The sequence below is a fragment of the Terrapene carolina genome, unplaced genomic scaffold (genome assembly GCF_002925995.2).
Source record: "Terrapene carolina triunguis isolate 2854851 unplaced genomic scaffold, T_m_triunguis-2.0 Scaffold96, whole genome shotgun sequence".
In the NCBI taxonomy this organism is placed as follows: domain Eukaryota; kingdom Metazoa; phylum Chordata; order Testudines; family Emydidae; genus Terrapene; species Terrapene triunguis.
The window spans coordinates 21,540,187-21,561,809 of NW_020664447.1; the positions used below are offsets into that span (position 1 = coordinate 21,540,187).

At 45.9% G+C, this 21,623-nt stretch overlaps 1 protein-coding gene across 3 annotated transcripts in view; it reads left to right on the forward strand.

Annotated features, from left to right (window-relative positions):
• Positions 1-21,623, forward strand: part of CAPRIN1 (cell cycle associated protein 1) — an 89,431-nt gene that overhangs the window by 60,179 nt on the left and 7,629 nt on the right. For 2 of the 3 annotated variants that reach the window (XM_024213857.2, XM_024213859.2), the window contains exons 10-17: positions 2,965-3,120; positions 3,525-3,633; positions 6,802-6,863; positions 8,215-8,325; positions 11,555-11,704; positions 17,465-17,615; positions 18,250-18,444; positions 19,039-19,139. In XM_024213857.2, coding sequence (XP_024069625.1) covers positions 2,965-3,120; positions 3,525-3,633; positions 6,802-6,863; positions 8,215-8,325; positions 11,555-11,704; positions 17,465-17,615; positions 18,250-18,444; positions 19,039-19,139 — 1,035 coding nt within the window. The remainder of the gene's footprint in view (positions 1-2,964; positions 3,121-3,524; positions 3,634-6,801; positions 6,864-8,214; positions 8,326-11,554; positions 11,705-17,464; positions 17,616-18,249; positions 18,445-19,038; positions 19,140-21,623) is intronic. The other variant, XM_024213860.2, reaches the window with a different exon arrangement.

Below are 21,623 nucleotides of genomic sequence, written 5' to 3' on the forward strand. Positions count from 1 at the left end.
GTAAAATGTTGCATTTAAACTTCTGTAAAATGTTGCATTTAAACTTCGCAGAGATGACCTTGAGAGCACAGCCTCCCTCTTTGTTATCGGCGGCAGAACGGCTGTACAGAATTAGAAAGCATCCAAGAAGAACTAAGGAGGACTTTATTCATGAGGTTATGATGCACTTCGCCACTGAGAAAAAAGAATTGAAGGAGTGGCAGGACAGCAAGAAGAGGGACCGAAAGGAGAAGGCGACACACCAGAAAGAAGCCACAGAGTGGCTCTTAACAGTTATGGAGCGCCAAGCAGACACCCTCCAGGAGATACCAGCTCTTCAAACCAAGCAGCTCCGTGCCCGCCTGCCCTCCACTGCAGCTGCTGTCGCAAAACTCATTCCCATGTGCCTCCCCACACCGCCAACACGCTCTTACCAACCTCCTGGCTCCACTCTCTACCCGCAGCATTCCATTCCTCACAGTTCAGCAGTGTGGGCTCCCACTACCCACTGCACTCAACACCCATCCCTCTGCAGTTTGGCCCTGCTGACGTACAGCACCCACTGCATCGTACTCCAAAGGAGAAGGTTGGGTATAATCCCTGGACATACACAAATCTGTAGCAATCCGGGACCCCTCCTCATCTTGAGACCTTCATTCCCTTCCTCCATCCCCCTCCCTGCTGATGATTTTTTTCATTTGACTCTCCTCTGGTTGTTGTCTTTCAATAAAATAATTGTTTGTTTGAAAGCAATCTTTATTCTATAAAGTGAAACCAAAAAGCACTTCAAAGCAACATACAATTATGTTAAGGCCCCTTCTTGCATCATGTGCACCAGTCACCACCTAGCATTACAAGGACTGCACTCCCAAGCATAGCAACAAATATTAGTGGCTTTCAGCTTCAAATTGCTGTCTCAAAGCATCCCTGATCCTTATGGCCCCGCGCTGTGTCCCTCTAATAGCCCTGGTCTCTGGCTGTTCAAATTCAGCCTCCAGACGCTGAGCCTCTGCGGTCCAGCCCTGAGTGAAGCTTTCACCCTTCCCTTCACAAATATTATGAAGCGTACAGCACGCGACTGTAAGCACAGGAATATTGTCATCGACCATGTCCAGCTTCCAATACAGGCATCGCCAGCAGGCTTTTAAATGGCCAAACGCACACTCCACAGTCATTCTGCACTTGCTCAGCCTGCTGTTGAACTGCTCCTTGCTGCTGTCAAGTTGCCCCGTGTATGGCTTCATGAGCCATGGCATTAAGGGGTAGGTGGGGTTTCCCAGGATCACAGTGGTTGTTTCGACTTCCCCCTGTGGTGATCTTCTGGTCCGGGAAGAAAGTTCCTGCTTGCAGCTTCTTGAACAGGCCAGTGTTCCAAAAGAGGCATGCATCATGCATCTTTCCAGACCAGCCTGCGTTAATGTCTGTGACGCCCACGGTAATCCACAAGCACCTGGAGAACCATTGAGAAATACCCCTTGCGATTAATGTACTCTGTGGCTAGGTGGTCCGATGCCAGAATTGGAATGTGTGCCATCGATCACGACTCCGCAGTCAGGGAAGCCCATTTGTGCAAAGCCAGCCACAATGTCACGCGCGTTGTCCAGAGTCACGGTCTTTTGGAGCAGGATGTGATTAATAGCCCTGCACACTTCCATCAACACAACTCCAACGGTTGACTTTCCCACTCCGAACTGGTTAGCAACTGATCAGTAGCAGTCTGGAGTAGCCAACTTCCACGGTGCAATCGCCACGCGCTTCTCCAGTGACAGGGCAGCTCTCATTCTCGTGTCCTTGCGCCGAAGGGCTGGGGCGAGCTCATGACATAGTCCCATGAATGTGGCTTTCCTCGTCCGAAAGTTCTGCAGCCACTGCTCATCATTGCAGACGTGCTTGACGATGTGATCCCACAACTCAGTGCTTGTTTTCTGAGCCCAAAAGCGACGTTCAGCTGTCATCAGCACCTCTGTGAATGCCACAAGCAATCTCATGTCGTAGCTACTACGTGTGGCGAGATCAATGTCGCACTCCTCTTGCTTTTGTAGTTTCAAGGAATAACTCCACTGCCACTCGTGACGTGTTGGTCAGTGCAAACCGCATACTGGTCAACAGCTCAGGATCCATTCCTGCTGTCGGAAAGAGGCAGGGCAGGGTGCGCAGTACACAAACTGTTGAAAGATGGTGCCAAATGCAGACGGAAGCACAGGGATTGCTGGGATGCGAAGCAATGAATCACAGGGCATTGGGACAGGATCCAGGATGCCCCGCGACCGCTTTTGCCTTCCCACAAGTCTTAGCGGCAAAAGAGAAAGAGGTGCTCTGTGGGATAGCTGCCCATAGTGTTCCGCTCTGAATAGTGTCATTAATGTGAACATGCTGTTGTGCAGGCAGCTGTCAGTGTGAACACACAACAGCGGTTTTCCTTTGGCGCTCTCTGAGCGGCATTGTAACTGCCAGCACTTCAACTTTGCAAGTGTAGACGTGCTCTAAGTGTGCCCACATGGGGAGTTATACTGGAATAACTATTTTTGTAAACTTCCAAGTGTAGACACTTCCTTAGTCTCATTGGTAGAGAAATAAACAATTGATTTTGCATTTCACCTGTCAAAAACAATGCACCACAATGGTGGGTGGATGGATACTGAATAATTGAAGTAATTGCAGTTGTGGCTAAACCTTTTGTCACAGCAGCATTCTTTGAGCAGTTCATATTTTTGAAAAAAGCAAAGGAAATATATAGGAAAAATAAGGCATTAAACCTCCTTCTAGGAAATCTACATACTGGTAATAGAGGCCCTTGTGCGGGCATTGTAGAAAGCTACAGTAATACTCTTTTCCAAGAACTTGGAGTTGTTTTGCACTTACTAGTTTGCCAAACCTTTGTCATTAAAGTTCCAAGTTTTTACTCTTTTTGATAAATTGCTTCTGATATTGTCTCAACCAAATATGTAGATGAAACCCATGAGCCAATTGTTACTTCCTCACTAGGTTGTAAATTCACTCCAGCAACAACCACAAGCTACATCTCCTCCAGTTCCTGAACCCCATGCTCTCACTACTGTGACTCAAGCAGACCCTCTTGTTAGGAAACAGCGAGTACAGGACCTTATGGCACAGATGCAGGGCCCATACAACTTCATGCAGGTATGTAGTTGCTTTGCTGTGGTGAACTGGTTTAAGAGGGACACTAAACTCTTACATTTGTTAGTAAAGCCTCAGTTATATAAAGTAAAAATAATAAAGCCATCTAAGTAGTAAAGAGCAGGTTACCTGCTTGTCTTTTGTACTTTATTCTGTTTGCCTGTGAAAACAAGCTGCCATAGTTACATTATCTTCTCTTCAGTGTATACTTCATAGTTGGGAGGTAAGTTCTATAATTTTGGGGTTCTGAATGGTGTAGGAGAATCCTTGCAATCTTAGTTGATTTTAAATATATTGATATTCCTATTTTTCATATTTTAAAAAAAAAGACCAAATCCTTGATCATAACAATATAATTTAATACATTTTTAAAAGCATGCTTGAATCCTGTTGAATTATTCTATTAGGATTCCATGTTGGAGTTTGAGAATCAGGCTCTTGATCCTGCCATCGTATCAGCACAGCCCATGAATCCAGTACAAAACTTGGATATGCCTCAGATGGTTTGTCCTCCAGGTTTGTAATGGTAAATCATAAAACTGCATCTTGGGGAAGGTTTGCAAAATTAACTTGATTTCAGGCATTCCTAACTTTGTTATCTCTAAACTTAAACCCACTTGGTGTTCAGTGAGGTCATTATGTGATTTTCATGGAATATAGCTGTGCTGTGGAGCACTTTGTAGACATCTAGTAGTCTGTTGCTCTGATTTTCATTTGTGGCATTGGTGTATAAATTATTGCCCAAAATCTCTGGTAATTGGGTGTCCTTTCAATTATTTGAACACAAGACCAAGCACTTGGCTTGTGAAGGACGTGATGTCATTGTGCTGTAGACTAATATTTCCGGATTTAGTGGATAATTCTGACCTTAATCTCTGTGCCTCAGTTCCCTTTCTGTAAAATTCAGATAATACTCCCTCATCTCACAGGGGTAGTCAAAAAATACTTGTCACTCAGACACTATAGTGATGAACACCATAGAAAAGCCCATGAGAAAATTAATAATTGTTTTCAGAGCAGGGTTTGATCAGCCTGCAGTAAATAAGGCATGGGGTCGCTCATTAAACAATAAGGAGAAAACAAAACATTGAATAACTGCTCATTTAAGTGAGTACTATCCATTGTGCTCTGAATGAGTCAGGAATCCTGGGGGGGAGGAGGGGGAGGTGAATAGTTTGCGACCATGTAATTAAAGACACTATCATGCATATGCACAAGGGGGCTGAATTACGGTCACACAGGCAACATTAATTCTGACGTTGCCTAACTTTTTTGAGTGCTTAACTTTAGGGCTGTCAAGCAATTTAAAAAAGTAATTGCGATTAAACAATGATAGAATACCATTTATTTACATTTTTTACGTTTTCTACATTTTCAAATATATTGATTCAATTACAACACAGAATACGAAATGTACAGTGCTCACTTTATATTATTTTTATTACAAATATTTGCACTGTCAAAAAATAGTATTTTTCAATTCCTAAAGATTGTAGTGCAATCTCTTTATCATGAAAGTTGAACTTACAAATGTAGAACTATGTACAAAAAAAAACTGCAGTCAAAAATAAAACAATGTAAAACTGTAGAGCCTACAAGTCCACTCAGTCCTACTTCGTGTTCAGCTAATTGCTCAGACAAACCAAGTTTGTTTACATTTGCAGGCGATAACGCTGCCCGCTGCTTGTTTACAATGTCACCTGAAAGTGAGAACAGGTGTTCGCATGGCACTGTTATAGCCGGTGTCGCAAGATATCTTACAAGCCAGATGCACTAAAGATTCATATATCCCTTCATGCTTCAACCAACATTCCAGAAGACATGCATCCATGCTGATGATGGGTTCTGCTCGATAACAATCCAAAGCTGTGCAGACTGGCGCATGTTCGTTTTCATCATCTGAGTCAGATGACACCAACAGAAGATTGTTTTTCTTTTTTGGTGGTTCGGGTTCTGTAGTTTCCTCATTCGAATGTTGCTCTTTTAAGACTTCTGAGAGCGTGCTCCACACCTCGTCCCTCTCAGATATTTTGGAAGGCACTTCAGATTCCTAAATGTTGGGTCGAGTGCTGTACCTATTTTTAGAAATTTCACATTGGTACCCTCTTTGCGTTTTTTTGAAATCTGCAATAAAAGTGTTCTTTAAATGAACAACATGCTGGGTCATCTGAGACTGGTATAACATGAAATATATGGCAGAATGCGGGTAAAACAGAGCAGAAGACATACAATTCTCCCACAGGGAATTGAGTCACAAATTTAACTAACACATTATTTTTTTAACGAGCATCATCAGCATGGAAGCATGTCCTCTGGAATGGTGGCTGAAGCATGAAGGGGCATATGAATCTTTAGAGCATCTGGTACGTAAATATCTCACATGCAAAAATATTACATTTTCATTGTTGTTTAACAGTGCGATTAAAACTGCAATTCATCGCGATTAATTTTTTTAATTGTGTGAGTTAACTGTGATTAATCGACAGCCCTACTTAACTTTGCAACCGTAATGAACATTTAACAGTTGTGTATGTAACTTCCTTATTTTAAAAAAAGCAAACTAAAAAAATCAGAATTCCTTCATGTGACATACTGATCATCGTATGAAGAGTCATCGGTGGGTTTGGAATCTTCTGATCCACTGCTCCAAGCCTGGACATTTAAGCTAACAGAGTAACTAGTAGTAGTTGTTGTTGTATTCCTTTGTGTCAATTAGCACTAGAGAAAATGGGACACTTTGCCAGTGGATTTGAAAGGAATTTGATAGAGGAATGGTGAGACTCAAGAAAAATGTTTTGTCCATTTTAAAAACTCTTGTGGAGCTTTTCTACAAATAGCTTTAGTGCATCATGCTTTGGAGAAGAGACCTGAAATTTGGAAGGGTGTGGCTGTTGTGGCAGGGATATTCCTCTTTCTGTCCTCATGAAAACCCACCCACATCATGCCAACTCATAAGCCTCTGAAAAACTGTGGTTCATGTGCGCAGTAGAAACTTTGATTTTAGCCGCCAAATTCCCCAAAGATTCCATCTGCACTGAGCATGTTCCAGCTCAGAGCTGAGCAGGCCTTTTGCCGCAACTGCAGTTCTAGGCTGCTGCCAGCTATGCCAGGTTTGGACACCTGAAATGTGATCAGGGAGTCTCTTTCCTGTACTCTCAGTGACTCACTGCTGGGCCCAGGCAGCACAGTGGCGCACACTGCCTGATTCAAATGCAGACAAGGGGGGAAGAATGGGGACAAGGACGTGGGAGGGAGGACTGGCGCTTGAATGGAGTCAGGAGGCACGGGACTGGGACTTGCTAGAAACTGGGACAAGGAGCCAGGGTGAGGAAGAGAGAGGACTGTGATGGGACAGAAGAGGTGAAACAGTCAGAAGAATCTGTACCCACACGGGAACACTCCCCTCCAGAGGCTGGAATGGAACCCAAGAGTCCCTGTCCTTGTTCTCTGCAATGGATGAACCATTTTAGCTGAAATTTCCCCCCCAAAATTCCTCCTGAAACTGACTGACTGACAGCCTGGAAAATTTCAACCCAAAATGTTAGTTTGGCAGAATTGTAAACAACTTCTTATGGGATGTGTTGGGCAATCTTAGTGAAAGGTAGCGTTGCCGTCCTGCTTATAATTTACACCATGTAAGAAGTCTCATTGTAAAGTTACATAGTAAATTTATTGTATTTCCAGTTCATGCTGAATCTAGACTTTCCCAGCCTAACCAAGTTCCTGTGCAACCAGAAGCTACGCAGGTAAGATCTATCCTCAATAAATCGTTTACTAGATCTTTAATTGGCTTTAGGTTTATTTTAATTGGTGAGGATTGTGTTGGAAGAGGTTAACCATTAGGTGCGTCAGAAATCAAGCTTATTTTTTCTTGTAAGATGTTTTTATATTGTTAGTTTCCACTCCCCTTCAATTTTTGGTGTCTGCGAACTTGATAGTGGCTGAATTTACATTGGAAAAAGCTGATACAAGAATCAGTGACAGTGTAGAGGGTCTCATGACTTTTTTGTCCAGTAGATGCATAAGAGCCCTGGAATGAACGGAAGCTAGCAGGAAGCGTCCCTGCTAGAAGATTGACAAATGCTTCACCATTGAAGATCAACAGGAAGTGCCATGTGGAGTAACAGAGATTGAGAATGTTCATTAGGAGCAACATGCCTTTTAGATTGAACTCTGTGTGGGATATGTGTGGTCTTAGAGCGATTGTCCGCACAAGATTCTGCTGTTGGGGCCATGCCTGTGCCCTGTGTGCATTCATACCCCCCCCGAACTTTATATTTTCCAGGGTTTTTTTACAATGTTAAGTGGTGCTTATGCGTTTTCCTCAATGCACTCCCCCCGGTCCAAACCAGTTCTAACAGTAATTCCTCAACCATTTATATAGCTAGCAGCTAAACTGCTTCCAGCTTTGCTGTACAGTGGATTAGGGATATGTGATGGTTCAAAAAGGTGACTCTGGCAACCAGTCTTGTGGGCTTCCTCTCAAGAATTGCCATCAAACCTCTGTTGCAAGGCAGCACGTTTATTTTTCTGTAGGTGGTTTTGGATCATGTTGGTGATGGAAGTAGAACAGTTTTTAAACCAACTTTACTGGTCTGCTTCACCCCGTAACCTGCCATCAGGCCACAAAGCCTGCAAGGAAGTTGAATTAAAATGAGGTAAATTTAGTTAGGGTGGGTTCATGATGACAAACATCACCTCAGTGCCTGCTGCTACACAGTGTTCCTCATCCCTAGTACTCTATATGCTTTCTCTTGTGGTCACCTTAGGAGACATAACAGTAGGAAGAATTTTCATTTAAAACAAAACACACACCTCCAACTGGATTGGACAAAAATATAAATCAACTTGGAACTTCTGTCCAGAGCAGTGGGTGTACACTAGAACAGATCAATTAAAATCGCTTTTCCCCTGTTTCAGCATTTCTAAATTTTAATCAAGTTGTGCATAAGTATATTGCTACTGTGGATATTAGTAAAAATGTTGGGTATCCATAACAAGATTTTTACCACAGGCACAGTTCCTTCCAAAGTTGTAATGTCTCTGGTTTGTAAAACTTGAAGAAGCTTTTGCTAAATCTTAAATTCTTTCTGGCAGGTGCCCTTGGTTTCTTCTACAAGTGAGGGTTACACAGCATCCCAGCCCATGTATCAGCCTTCTCATACAACAGAGCAACGGCCACAGAAAGAATCAATTGACCAGATTCAGGCAAGTCCTATTAGAATTTATTTTGCGAGCAATATACTATCTCAATCTGCAGGTGTGAATAAAGGGGTAGTGTATGATGCTTTGAAGATAAAGCTTCATAGTTAAAATATTTGTTTCAGGTGTCGATAGCCTTTTTTATGTTGTAGTAATTATTCTTCTTAGAGTGCTTGCTCATGTCTATTCGAATTAGGTGTGCCCGCGCGCTGTGTGCACGGCTGTCGGAGAATTTTTACCCTAGCAACACCCGGTGGGTCGGCTGTGGAGCCCCCTGGAGTGGCGCCTTCATGGCGCTTGATGTATACCCCAGCTGACCCAGCGCTTCCTCAGTTCCTTCTTACCGCCCATGATGGTCATTGGAACTGTGGAGTTCTGCTTCGCTGCTCTCCACTCTCCCTAGCATAGTTTATTGTTAGTAGTTTACAGTTAACAGTTAATACACCAGACCCTCTGTAGAACTCACGTCTATATAGCACAAATTTGCATATAATGCAGTCGCGGCCATGGATCCCAAATTTAATTACTTTACTTGCAATTCATTTTAATGTGGTCCCGCGCATGGATCCCAAATCTCGCGTTCTAGCGAGGGTCCGGTGTAGTTATAGTTCTTGATATAGTTGGATTTTTTCCCCTCCTGCCTGATTTTTCTCTTGGCCTCATGCCCAAAGCTCCAGGATTCAAGCCCTGCGGTTCCTGCTCTAAGCCCATGCCAACTGGAGACCCCCATGACTCTTGCCTGAAGTGTCTGGGGGAGTCTCATCAAGCAGACAAGTGCAGGATCTGCAAAGGGTTTCGTCCCCGGACTAAGAAGGAGCGGGACTTTTGTTTAAAACCGCTCCTCATGGAGGCGGCTCTTAGCCCTGAGCCTCCTGCGGCATGCCAAGATCCAGCACCAAGCACCTTGGTGCGCAGCGTCCCGGCGGCAGTGGAAGGAGCTGCACCATGGTTGGACTCTGAATGAGACCCGCGGCACTGATGCTCCCCAGCACCGCAACCGACTTCACCAGCCCGGCACTGCTTCCATTCTGGCCAGAAGTGGCACCGGAAGCTGGAAAAGGGTGGCCCGCCTCATCAGAGACCAGCCTCCCTGAAACCGCCCGAGGGCGGGTGCAGGTATACCCTTGCCTCGATGACTGGCTTATCCGGGGCGCACCAGAGAACAGATGCAGTCCCACCTCCACTTGGTCATGGACACGTTTCGTCGGTTAGTGGCAAAATCGACACTAGAACCGACCCAGAGAATAGAATTCATTGGGGTGGTTCTAGACTCCGTGCAGGCACGAGCCCTCCCGCCGGACGCTCGTTTCCAGTCTATTGTGGCCCTCGTCTGGAGCCTTCAGAGCTTCCCAACCTCATTGGCAAGAAACTGCTTGAGTCTTCTCTGCCACATGGCTTCCTGCATGTACGTGACCAGGTACACCAGACTTCGACTACGCCCATTACAAGCCTGGCTGGCATCAGTCTATCGCCCAGGTTGGGACACTGGAGCGTCCTGGCCTCCCTCTGCTGATGGCTATATCCTCAGGCAGTATGCGAAGGAGCTCCTTTTCACAGCCTGCAGCCCTCCTTGTCCTTCGTCACGGATGCGTCAGCCCTGGGATGGGGCGCCCTCCTCGGTTGGAAGGTTTCTCAAGGGCTTGGACCGTCTCTACCCACAAGATCGACAGCCAGTCCCCACATGGGACCTTAACCTGGTCTTCTCCAGACTTATGGGGCCCCGTTCGAGCCGCTGGCCGCCTGCTCCCTTCTCTACCTCTCCTGGAAAACGGCTTTCCTGGTCGCTATCACGTCGGCGCGGCGGGTCTCCGAGCTGAGAGCCCTTACCTTGGCACCACCTTACACGATCTTCCATAAAGATAAGGTGCAGCTTCGGCCTCACCTGGCCTTTCTTCCCAAGGTTATATCAGCCAGGACATTTTTCTTCCATTTTTTTAATCCAAAACCGCACGCCAGTCGCCAGGAACAGTGGCTGCACTCCCTCGATATCCGTAGGGCCCTTGCCTTCTACATTGAGTGTACGAAGCCGTTTTGGAAGACGACCCAGCTCTTTGTTGCGGTGGCAGACCGAATGAAAGCCCTCCCGGTCTTCTCTCAGCAGATCTCTTCATGGATCACGTCCTGCATCCACGCTTGCTATGATCTGGCTGGTACCGACCCTGCCCCTCACTGCTCATTCCACAAGGGCCCAGGCTTTGTCGTCGGCGTTCCTGGCCCTGATCCAGGAGATCTGCAGAGTTGCGACTTGGTCCTCGGTACGCACTTTCGCTTCGTACTATGCCATTGTCTGCCACGCCAGAGATGACATGGCGTTTGGTAGAGCAGTCCTACAGTCCATGTTGCTTCACTCCGACCCCACTGCCTAGGTAAGGCTTGGGAGTCACCTAATTGGAATCAATATGAGCAAGCACTCGAAGAAGAAGAAAAAATGGTTACTCACCTTTGTAACTGTTGTTCTTCGAGATGCGTTGCTCATATCCATTCCAAACCTGCCCCCTCTTCCCCTCTGTTGGAGTAGCCGGCAAGAAGGAACTGAGGAGACGCTGGGTTGGCTGGGGTATATATCAAGTGCCATGAAGGCACCACTCCAGGGGGCTCCACAGCCGACCCACCGGGTGTTGCTAGGGTAAAAATTCTCCAACAGCCGTGCCCGCAGCACGCGCACACCTAATTGGAATGGATATGAGCAACACATCTCGAAGAACAGTAGTTACAAAGGTGAGTAATTGTTTTTTACAAATGCCTTGACCTTATTTGTGACTTCAAATTTTGTGAAATCTTACATTTTTTGGTAGCAGTTGTTTGAGTTCTCTATATTCAAGACTTAAATTCATTAAATCACCAGCAGCTAGATGCTGATAGAGGTGAGAGGCTAGTACTTCTCAGTGGAGCACCTTGTGGAGAATTTCATTGCACAAGCATGCAGGATGCTAGTTTGGAGGAAGAGGGCCATGTTATTGACCGTGGCTAGTAGGTGTCATATTGGGCACTTGCTTTTCCTCCATTCACTCACTTCTCTGTCCTTCTCTGAGGTTCATGAGAGTGGGAAAACTTTTCTTTTTCATTCATCCAATTGTGCTGTGGAGGGGGGGCTATAGTTTAGTTGAGGTAGAGCCTCCTTCACATGTCAATAGCAATATTTTTCAGGCCTTGCCTATAATTTGGTATAGGATGACTTGACGTAATCAGTTGCTGTATGAATTATTGCTTAAGTGGTCTTCATTTCAATTGCTAGGCTTCAATGTCTTTGAGTGCAGACCAAACCCCAGCATCGTCACCACTTCCTACTGCACCCCAGCCACAGGTATTCCAGGCTGGGTCTAGCAAACCTTTACATAGCAGTGGAATCAACGTTAATGCAGCTCCATTCCAATCCATGCAAACAGTAAGTACCAAATGAACTTAATGCTAAATCACTTTGTTCTGTTAATCAAATCTTCTGATAGCCATTATTTTGACCCTGGAATGTGTTATATAATTGCACTTAGAATAGGCTCTATTCTTCTTCGAGTGGTTGCACATGTTAATTCCACTGTAGGTGTGTGCGTGCCTAGTGCACAGATGTCAGAGACTTTTTTCCCTCAGTGGTACCTGTTGGGGTGGCTGGAGTGCCCCCTGTGGCCGCTCGCCACTGTGTGCTAGTATAAGAGGAGCCACCCTCAACTCTTCTCAGTTCCTTCTTACTGACAGTGATTGTTGTCCATGATTTCAGACTTGTTTATTCAAATACCTTCTTCACGCCTTGTAAATAGTACTCCTGATAGAATTTTGTGCAAAACAATTAAAAATTCTGCACACACTATTTTTTAAAATTCTTCAAATTTTATTTGTAAATAAATAAAGGTGGAGGCTCCAGCATGGCAGTGGCGAGCACGGGCCACTGGCTGCACGGAGCAGGGAGATCACTCTGCAGGCCACCCACTCCCCTCCTCCTCCCCTTCAGGGATATGGACTTGGCAATGAGGTGCACCCACCCTGACACAGCGCAAGGGCGAGGCCTGCTTCTCTGTGCCAGGCGCACCAGGTGTGGGCAGGCAGGCTCAGCCTGGCAGGATCCAAGCGTGGAGGGGCTTAGTGTGGGGGGGATTCAGGTATGGGCTGTTAAGGTTCTGTGTGGGGCAGTCTGGGTGAGGGCATCTCAGTGGGGATACCGAGGGGGGGAATCTGGATGCACTTGGGGGGTTCCAGGTGCAGGGATAATGGGACTTAGCAGTGGGTCCAGATGAAGGTAGGTGTGGGGGGAAGGGCTCGGCAGGGGGAGTCCGGGTACTGGGGGAGTGGGCCTTGGTTGGGTGGGGGTCTGAGTGCAGCTGGTTGGGGCTCAGTGGGGGGTTCCAGGTGTGGGGGGGCTAGTCAGGGTAGTCCAGGTACATAGGGTGTGGAGTTTGTCATGTTGGGGGTTCTAGTGCGGGCGGGTTGAGCTCACCGGGGGGATGGCCTGGGTTCCGGGGTAGGGCTCCAGATGTAAGGGGGTGGAGCTTAGCTGGGAGCGCCGAGTGCAGGGGGTGAGGCTTGGTGGGGGTTCAGGTGTAGGGGTCTGGGTATGGGAGGGGGTTCAGATACATGAGGGTGGGCAGACGGGGGAGCAGCTCCCCCGACAGTGACCCCTCCCACTACATTGAGGAGCGATGGGGGGCAGGAAGCAAGGGGGTGAGGATGCGGAGCTTCCTGTAGCGGGGGAGATTTCTGCGGGGGGGGGTCTGGCCCGGCCCGGCCACTTTGCGCTCTTCCCCCAGCTGGGACTGGCCAGGGCGTCCCCCAGCCCTAGGACTAGGTGCGGTGGGGGGCTCTCAGTGTGGGGAGGTGTTTCTGGGTGAAGGCAGGTTAGGCTTGGCAGGGGTTCTGGGTATGGGTGGAGTCTGGATGCACACCAGTTGGATGGGTCTGACCCAGCACCGGCTGGGGCGTCTTCAGGCACTGCCCCTCCACTTCCCGTAGCCCACAGTGATTTACCTCTCCATCGGCTGCTCTGGGTGTCCGAAAAGATGCACCTGTGCTGCTGGGGAGGGGCACGTGACTGCTCTTGAGGCTTCCTTTTGCTTCCCCATCAGAGTGTCATTTTTTTTGGCAGAGAAGCAAAGAAATTTGTGGGGGGCATGAATTCTGTGCCCACACACCTCCTCCAGAAGGCTACAGGGCCCACCAAGGTCTGCTGAAAAGAGTGGTCTCAGGTGTTTGGCATCCAGGCAGGAGAGGTATCTCTGCCACCTTGACTGAGATTGCTCTGCCAATCAATGAGGCAGTCATGGAGCTCATCAGGACTCTGTGGCAGACACCCTTTTCCCTGGCTCCAACAGCAAAACAGGCTGAGAAGATACTTCACCCCCTCTAAAGGGTATGAATGTTTTTGCAATCACTCCTCCACTTCTCTTGTGGTATCTCAACTGCCAGTGCGCAGGAAAGAAAGGGTGAACATATCTCCACTTCAGAGCAAGGACTCAAGAAGACTAGATCTGTTTGGTCACAAACTTTATTCCTTAGGGAGCCTGCAGCTAAGATCTCAAACCAGCAGGCACTCCTGAGTTGATACAATTATTCACACTGGGAGAACATTGCTAAATTCAAGGACAAATTACCAGAGAATTACAAACAAGAGTTCTCTGTAATGGTGGAGGGGAGTAAATTGGTTGCCAGAACTGTCCTCCAGGACAGTCTGGATAGTGCAGATTCAGTGGCATGAACCATGGCACCAGCGATTGCTGGGAGAAGGTATTTATTGTTGGTCATCCAAACTGCCTGCCAGAAGTACAACCGGTGGTACAGGACCATCTGTTTGAAGGGCCTACCTATTCTTTGAGAAAATTGATGGCAGGCTTCATAGCCTTAAAGATTCCAGGGCTACACTTAAATCCTGTGACAAAAAGGACGCACCTTTTTGTCACCATAGCTTTGCTCCCCGTTCCCAAGATCCGCCTAGGAAAACAGAGAAGGAGCTATAGAAGGCACCCTCCTCTTCAGTGTCAATGAGCTCATCACATCCAGCTGCCCCTTCCAAACAGGCATTTTGATTGGGTAGTTGAGGACATTATTCCAGTCTCCTCACTTCTGTCTGCTCCCCCTTTTTTTTTGTTTACCAAATGCTTGTCCCGCTTCCTAAGTACTTGGACCCACATAATGTCAGACCGGTGTGCCTTAAGTATGGTGGAACAGAGGTATGCCATCCAGTTTAATACACCCTGCCCCTCTCTCTATATACTCCCGCTCCCCCAGTCAGGGACCACTCTGGACCTCCCACTGAAGGGCAGTGTCGAGAATCTCTTTCAGACGGATTGTAGAGAAAGTACCGTTGAGCCTCAGGAGAGAAGGCTTCTATTCCTGTTATTTCCTGATTACCAAGACAAAGGGAGATCTCATGCCCATCTTAGATCTAAGAGAGTTGAACAAATTCCTGCAGAAAATAAAATCTCACACTGTTCCTAGTGTCAATTATCCCTTCCCTAGAAGAAGGAGACTGGTATGGGGCCCTTGACTTGAGGGACACGTACTTCCATTTTGCAATATGTCCCGACCATTGAAAATTTATCAGGTTAATGCGTGATATTCATCATGATCAGTTCATAGTGCTTCCGTTTGGCTTGGCAGCTGTGGTACCAGCTCATCTTCCAAAATTAGGCATCCATGTCTTCCCATACCTGAGTGACTGGTTGATCCGAGGTCGATCAGAGTCGCAGGTTCTGTCCAGGATATTCACTGCTCTATCCATATTCAATGCTCTGAGGCACTGAGTGAATTGAGAAAAATCAGTATGGAAGCCTGTACAGACAATAGATTTCAGTGGAGCAATCCTTGACTCCACAAAGCTAGAGCTTTTCTACCACAAACCAAGTTCAAAACTATTTGAGACCTAATAGTTCGAATGAAGGCTTACCTGCTCATAACAGTACGTAAGTGCCTCAGGCTGCTCGGTCATATGGCAGCATGAACCTATGTAGGGCAGCACGCCAAACTGCCATTCAGGAAGCTGCAAACATGGCTAACAACAGTATATGCCCTGAATTGCCACCATTTGGACAAGATGGTTCAAGTGCCAGAGCTAGTTGTGTTGTCTGTGGATTGGTGGATAGACCCTCTAAAAATTTGCTTGGAAGTTGGCTTCCTTCCCATGCTATGAACATGCACTCTAGTCGCGCACACATCGTCTCTAGGTTGGGGGGCTCACATTGGGTCCCCGAAGACACAAGGCCTTTGGTCATAAATGTCAGGGAGTTGAGTAGTACATCTCAACTCAGTTGATTCACCTCAAAGCTGCTTACCTTTCGGGGAAACAGAACACAGTGGCAGGTCAGCTGAGAAGATCCTTCACCGATCAACACGAGTGGTTGTTACCCCCAGATGTAGCCAGGTTTATCTTCCAACTCTCGGGGTTTCCCCAAGTGGACCTTTTTGCAACAAGACCCAATAGAAAATGTTGCCAGTTCTGTTCCCCGGGGTCTCAGCCTAGATCCCCAACAGATGCCTTTCTCCTATCCTGGGAGAATTCCCTTCTATATGCCTCCCCTACAATTCCTTTGTTCTTCAGAGTAGTATCCAAAAATAAAAAAGGACCATGCTCGTCTCATACTTTTAAAGTACTGGCATGGCCCTTTCAGTACTGGTACTCAGCTTTCCTGATTCTGTCAACAGAGCCTCCTCTATTCTTCTTGTTGAATCCAGACATAATTTCTTGAGACCACTCCAGCCTCCACAAGCGCTCCATCTCACAACATAGATGCTTCATGGCTGAATCCCTTTGAAAGGTCCTGCTAACAGGATGTCCAGAATGTACTTCTAAATAATGGAAGACCCTAACTAGGGTCACTTACTTGGCTAAATGGAAGTGCTTCTCCATTTGGGTTAATGAGAAACGTGTATCTCCTCGGCAAGCACCCCTGAATATTGGCTGGACTCTCTTCTAGATCTAAAACAGAATCTGACTGTTCTGTAATGGTGCATTTGGCTGCTATCTCAGCTTTGATGTATGGGTGGATAATAGATTATGCCCTCAAGTGCAGGTCCCCAGCCCTCCTTGAGATCTCAGCTTAGTCCTGGCAATTCTAATGAGACCCCACTTTGAACACCTTGTGACTAGCTCCCTCCTTCACCTTTCTACGAAGGTGGCATTTTGAGAGATTTAGTTCCAGAACCCCCTTATACAGTTTTTTTATAAAGCTACGGTTTATCTTCAGCTGCAACAAAAGTTCCTTACAAAAGTACTCTCTAGTTTTCATGTTAACCAAACGATATATTTGCCCGTTTTTTCCAAAACTCCATCACCATAAGCATGAAGAAAGACTTCACTCATTGGATGTGAGAAGAGCATTCGCTATCTACCTGGAGTATACTAAATCGTTCTGGACTTTTACGCAGCTTTTTGTTACAGTTGCTGATAGAGTTAAGGGCCAAGCCAGTTTCCTCCTAGAGAATCCCTTTCTGAACCAATTTATACTACCAGCTGGCTAATGTGACCTTGTCATCTTGAGTACTAGCATGTTCTGCTAGAGCACAAGCAGCTTCTGCGGCTTTCCTAGCTCGCGTATCACTTGTTGACATTAATAAAGCAGCAATTTGGTCATCAGCCACACCTTCTCTTCTCATTACACCATTGACTATCAGTCCAGAGATTATGCCAGTTTTGGGCGGGTGGTCTTGCCATCACTATTCAGATAAACTCCGAATCCACCTTCATAGATGTTTGCTCGAGAGTCACCTACTGTGGAAATTATGTTCAATAACTCGAAGAAACGGTTACCTACCTTTCTGTAACTGTTCTTCGAGACGTGTTCCACATTTCCATTCCACAGCCTGCCCACCTTCCCCTCTCCATCAGAGTACATCCAGTACAAAGGAACTGAGGGAGGTTGGGTTGTCTCCGCCTTCTTACATCACCATGCATTGGCATGGGGCGGGGGCGCTCCAGCCATCCTGACGGGTACTGCTGAAGGGGTTGTGGGGGGGAAATGACATCTGTGCACAAAGTGCACACCCACCCACAATGGAGTGGGCATGTGCAACACATCTCAAAGAACAACAGTTACAGAAAGGAAGGTAATTGCTGCTTTTGTCAGTTTATAAAGCATATAGTCTCAGATTGTATGCAAAAGACATGTAAGTACAAAATGGGAAAATGTAGACCAGAGAGATACTTAGTTTTTTCCTACCATTGTAGGTATTCAATATGAATGCACCTGTTCCTCCTGTCAATGAGCCAGAAACCCTAAAGCAACCAAATCAGTACCAGGCCAGTTACAACCAGAGTTTCTCCAATCAGCCTCACCAAGTAGAACAATCAGAACTTCAGCAAGAACAGCTCCAGACAGGTAAACTTGTTAGACAAAATTAAAACATTATTTTAGCCTAAAAGGGAGGCTTCCAGTGGAGGATAATCATGGAGACCAAATTCCAAGAAATCTGGCAGCCGACTTAAAATTAAATGGAATTTAGAATGCGTAAAATTTTGTTCTTCGGGGGAGTCTCTACAAAACCGAAACTCTTAATGAGGAGAATCCAACTGAGGGGAAGTTCTGCATGTAGAATAAATTTTTTTTATGGAGCAGTGTCGCTGCCTCTGGGCCCTATGTTTAGCAACTTCATGGAAAGATTGTGGAAGTCACTTGAGAATGTTTCCACTTGTTTCAGGCCTGTGTGGTGTGAAGTTTTTTTTCTTTGTCGATTTAAAAAAAGAAAAAAACACCAGTGAAAAGTTTAATTGTACTAACTTGAGGCCTGTTGACACTGACTTCACTGAACACTAGACATCTTGCATTATTTTAATATTGTGGAGTGTGTCAGAATAGCAACTTTTAGTTCTGCAAACCATCTGTCTTTGGATTCGTAAACATTTACTGCTGTGCTTGATGATACTAAGGCAGACTTGATTGCTTTAAATTGATACCTTTCAGTGTTTGGGGAACATAGAAAACATAAACTTCCATTGTTGGTTTTTTATTATAGTGGTTGGCACCTACCATGGTTCCCCGGACCAGTCCCATCAAGTGGCAGGTAACCACCAGCAGCCTCCACAACAGAATACTGGGTTCCCACGTAACAGTCAGCCTTATTATAACAGCCGGGGAGTGTCTCGTGGTGGATCACGCGGCACTCGGGGCTTAATGAATGGATACAGGGGACCTGCCAATGGGTTTAGAGGTAAAAAATAAATATATATCTATATATATATTTTATCAAAATTTTGAGACTTTATCTGAATTTTTTTTTCAGGATCACAGAATGGCACGAGACCTTAGTTATGTTGACCCTATTATTGTTTAATACAGAAACATATTGGGAAGATATTTAAGCTTGTGGTGGTGGTATTCACTTTGTTCTATCTTAACAAAGCAGTTTAAATTCTAGGCTTCAGCTGGACTATCTCTGAGAACTGAATGAAGAATCATCTTTTGTTCAATGTTTGTGCAGTGCCTAGCACAACAAGGTCCTGGTCCATGACTAGGGTTCCTGGGCATATGGTAATACAAATAATAAATAACAGATTAAACCTGTACTAAAGATCATCAGAGAAACATCCTCAGATACCACCTCCCCAGTTTTTTACAAGGTCTTAATGAGAAGATGTAGGTTATTTTACAGATGTTTACACAGTCTGCTGGCACACAACACTTTTTTATTCAAGTTTTTTTCTTAAAAGTCAATGAAGTCCCTCAGTGGCCTTTTATGTGTATAGCATAACTTATGAAGACAGGTTATGTGCCCTTCAGTAAGCATTTGTATTCTAATCCTTAGGAGGGTATGATGGCTACCGCCCTTCATTTTCCAACACTCCTAACAGTGGTTACTCACAGCCCCAATTTAATGCTCCTCGGGACTACTCCAACTACCAACGGGTGAGTTGACATTTAAATTAAAATTATAGGAATAGAAAAATCAGTTAAACTAAATGAAATAACTTGCTTAAAATAACTGGTAAATATTCTTCTTAGAGTTTTAATTGCAAAATCTCGACAACTCCATATCAAATGTGTTTAGTTTACAAGTGAAAGTAAAGCTCCCTGCTCCACAACCATCCAAATGGCCAGTCTTACTCACCCTGGGATTTGAAAATAAAGCTTTTTTGTGACTTCACCAGTAAAAATTAAAAAAAATTTCTGTCATTTATCTGTGAGCAACCCTTTTACACATAGACATACTGGAAAATATACTTTAATTCTGCAGTTGGAACTTGGTTAATGAGTCTGTTGATGGATGAGCCAGAATGGAATAGTTTACTTTCTTACAAGTTTTGGCTCTGCAATGCTAACAAATAAAATGTAATAAAAACTGTATTACTAAACAAATACACTCCCTATGTTTATATTTTTATATATCTATATGCTTGGCAGAATTTGCTTTTTTTATTATTTCAGCTGCTAATATTTATTTTTAAGCATTTTTTAGATTTATCACTTTAAATTTTCACAGTTGCACAAAATTATGGACTTTAAGCATTTTTTAGATTTTTATTATGGCTGTCAATTAATGGCGGTTAACTCACGTGATTAACTCAAAAATAAATCGCGATAAAATTAATTGTGATTAATCACACTGTTAAACAATAGAATACAAATTGAAATTAAATATTTTGGATGTTTTTCTACATTTTCAAATATATTGATTTCTATTACAACACAGAATACAAAGTGTACAGTGCTCACTTTATATTATTTTTATTACAAATATTTGCACTGTAAAAATCAGCAAAATAAATAGTATTTCTTCTTCGAGTGCTGTCCCTGTGGGTGCTCCACTTTAGGTGTTCATGCGCCCCTGCGCTCGTAGTCGGAGACTTTTAGTAGCAGTCCCCGATTGGATCGCACATGCGTGGTCCCTGTCTCGTGCTGCTGCAGGCAGTTTACCGATGCTGTGCGACTAACCCCCACTCAGTTCCTTGGCTAGGAGTGGGAGCAATCAGCAGCGCCTCTTGCTACTTTGTAGTTAATTAGTTACAGTCCGTTATTTAGTTTCTTTATTAGCAGCTACTTAACTTGTTTCCCTTTTTCTTTTCTCCTTAAAAAAAAAAAAAAAAAAAACCCTCACAGCCAGGAACTTCTGAAAGACAGCTGTTTTGAGGGCTCTCAGCGCTTTGCCTCCAGGCTCGAAGTGCCTGTCCCTGAGAGCCACGATTGGTGTGTTTTGCTGCCTGTGTGTTAGTGCCTCCAGTGCAGGCACTAACAAAGTGTTGCATTGCCTCAGGCTCACAGAAAGGCAGGGAGTGGAGAAGTCTCTCGGACCTGTCAGAGCATGAGGCTTGGGAACCCCCCTCCACCACCACACACACACACACACACACACTTCGCCAGCCTTGGGTTCGGACAGGAATGCTTTCCCCAACCCTACATTGGAGTGCCACGCTGGGCATCGCTCGAGGAAGCACCTGGATCCCCTCTACAGGGCGGGGGGGGGAACCCCATAGCCGTCCCACGGATAATAATAGCACCGGCTGTGTTGTTAGTGCCGGGAGCTCGGGTAGCTGAGCGCTTCGGCACTGCTGCAGAGACTTCGGGGAACGGCTCCAGCACAGACACTGAGGGGAGGTTGGAGCGCCGTGCCTGCACGCTACAATCTACAGCCGCTCCGCCAGCAGGCATCCAGTGCCGGCACCGCCGGGAGCTGAGATGGTGGTAAACTCTGGCACCGCTGGAGCCAGAGACTCTACAGGAGCAGGCTCCGATGCAGGCACTAAGGGGAAATCAAAACCCCATGCCTCTGCACTGTGATGTATGTTTATTCTGCGGGCAGGCATCCAATACTGGCACCAGCTGTGCTGTCAGCACCGGGAGCTGAAGTAGCGGAAATTCCCGGCACTGCTAGAGCCAGAGACTCTACAAGAGTCGGCTCCGACACAGGCACTAAGGGGAAACCAAAAACCTGTGCCTCCGCACCGCAATCTACAAACAGCAGTGCGGTGCCGCTACAAAAGACAGCTTCTTCAAAGGTGCACCCAACATGCACAGAGGCGCAGCCAGCAGTGCCACCTTCTCCGCGGTCCTGGCACTGACAAGGAGGCAGCCCCAGGGGCCAATCAAACCAGCACAGCAGCAGTTCCTCAAACAGAGGGTTCTGGTATTCAGCTCTGCCCCTGATCTCCCCCTATTTGTGGTACTGATATGAGAATGATTCCCTCGGCACCAAGTCTCCCTGTGTCCCCAACATCACTCACTGTCTCGCTCCTTATTTGAAGGAGGAAGAACGGAGCTATTCCATCATCGGCTCCTATCCATCAGGAGTCAGTCAACCCAGGAGTCTCTCCTGGAGCATATTATGCTGTTCCTGGGTACTTACGGTGGTATGGGGACTCCCATGCCAATGGGCATACTGGACTCCATGGGTCA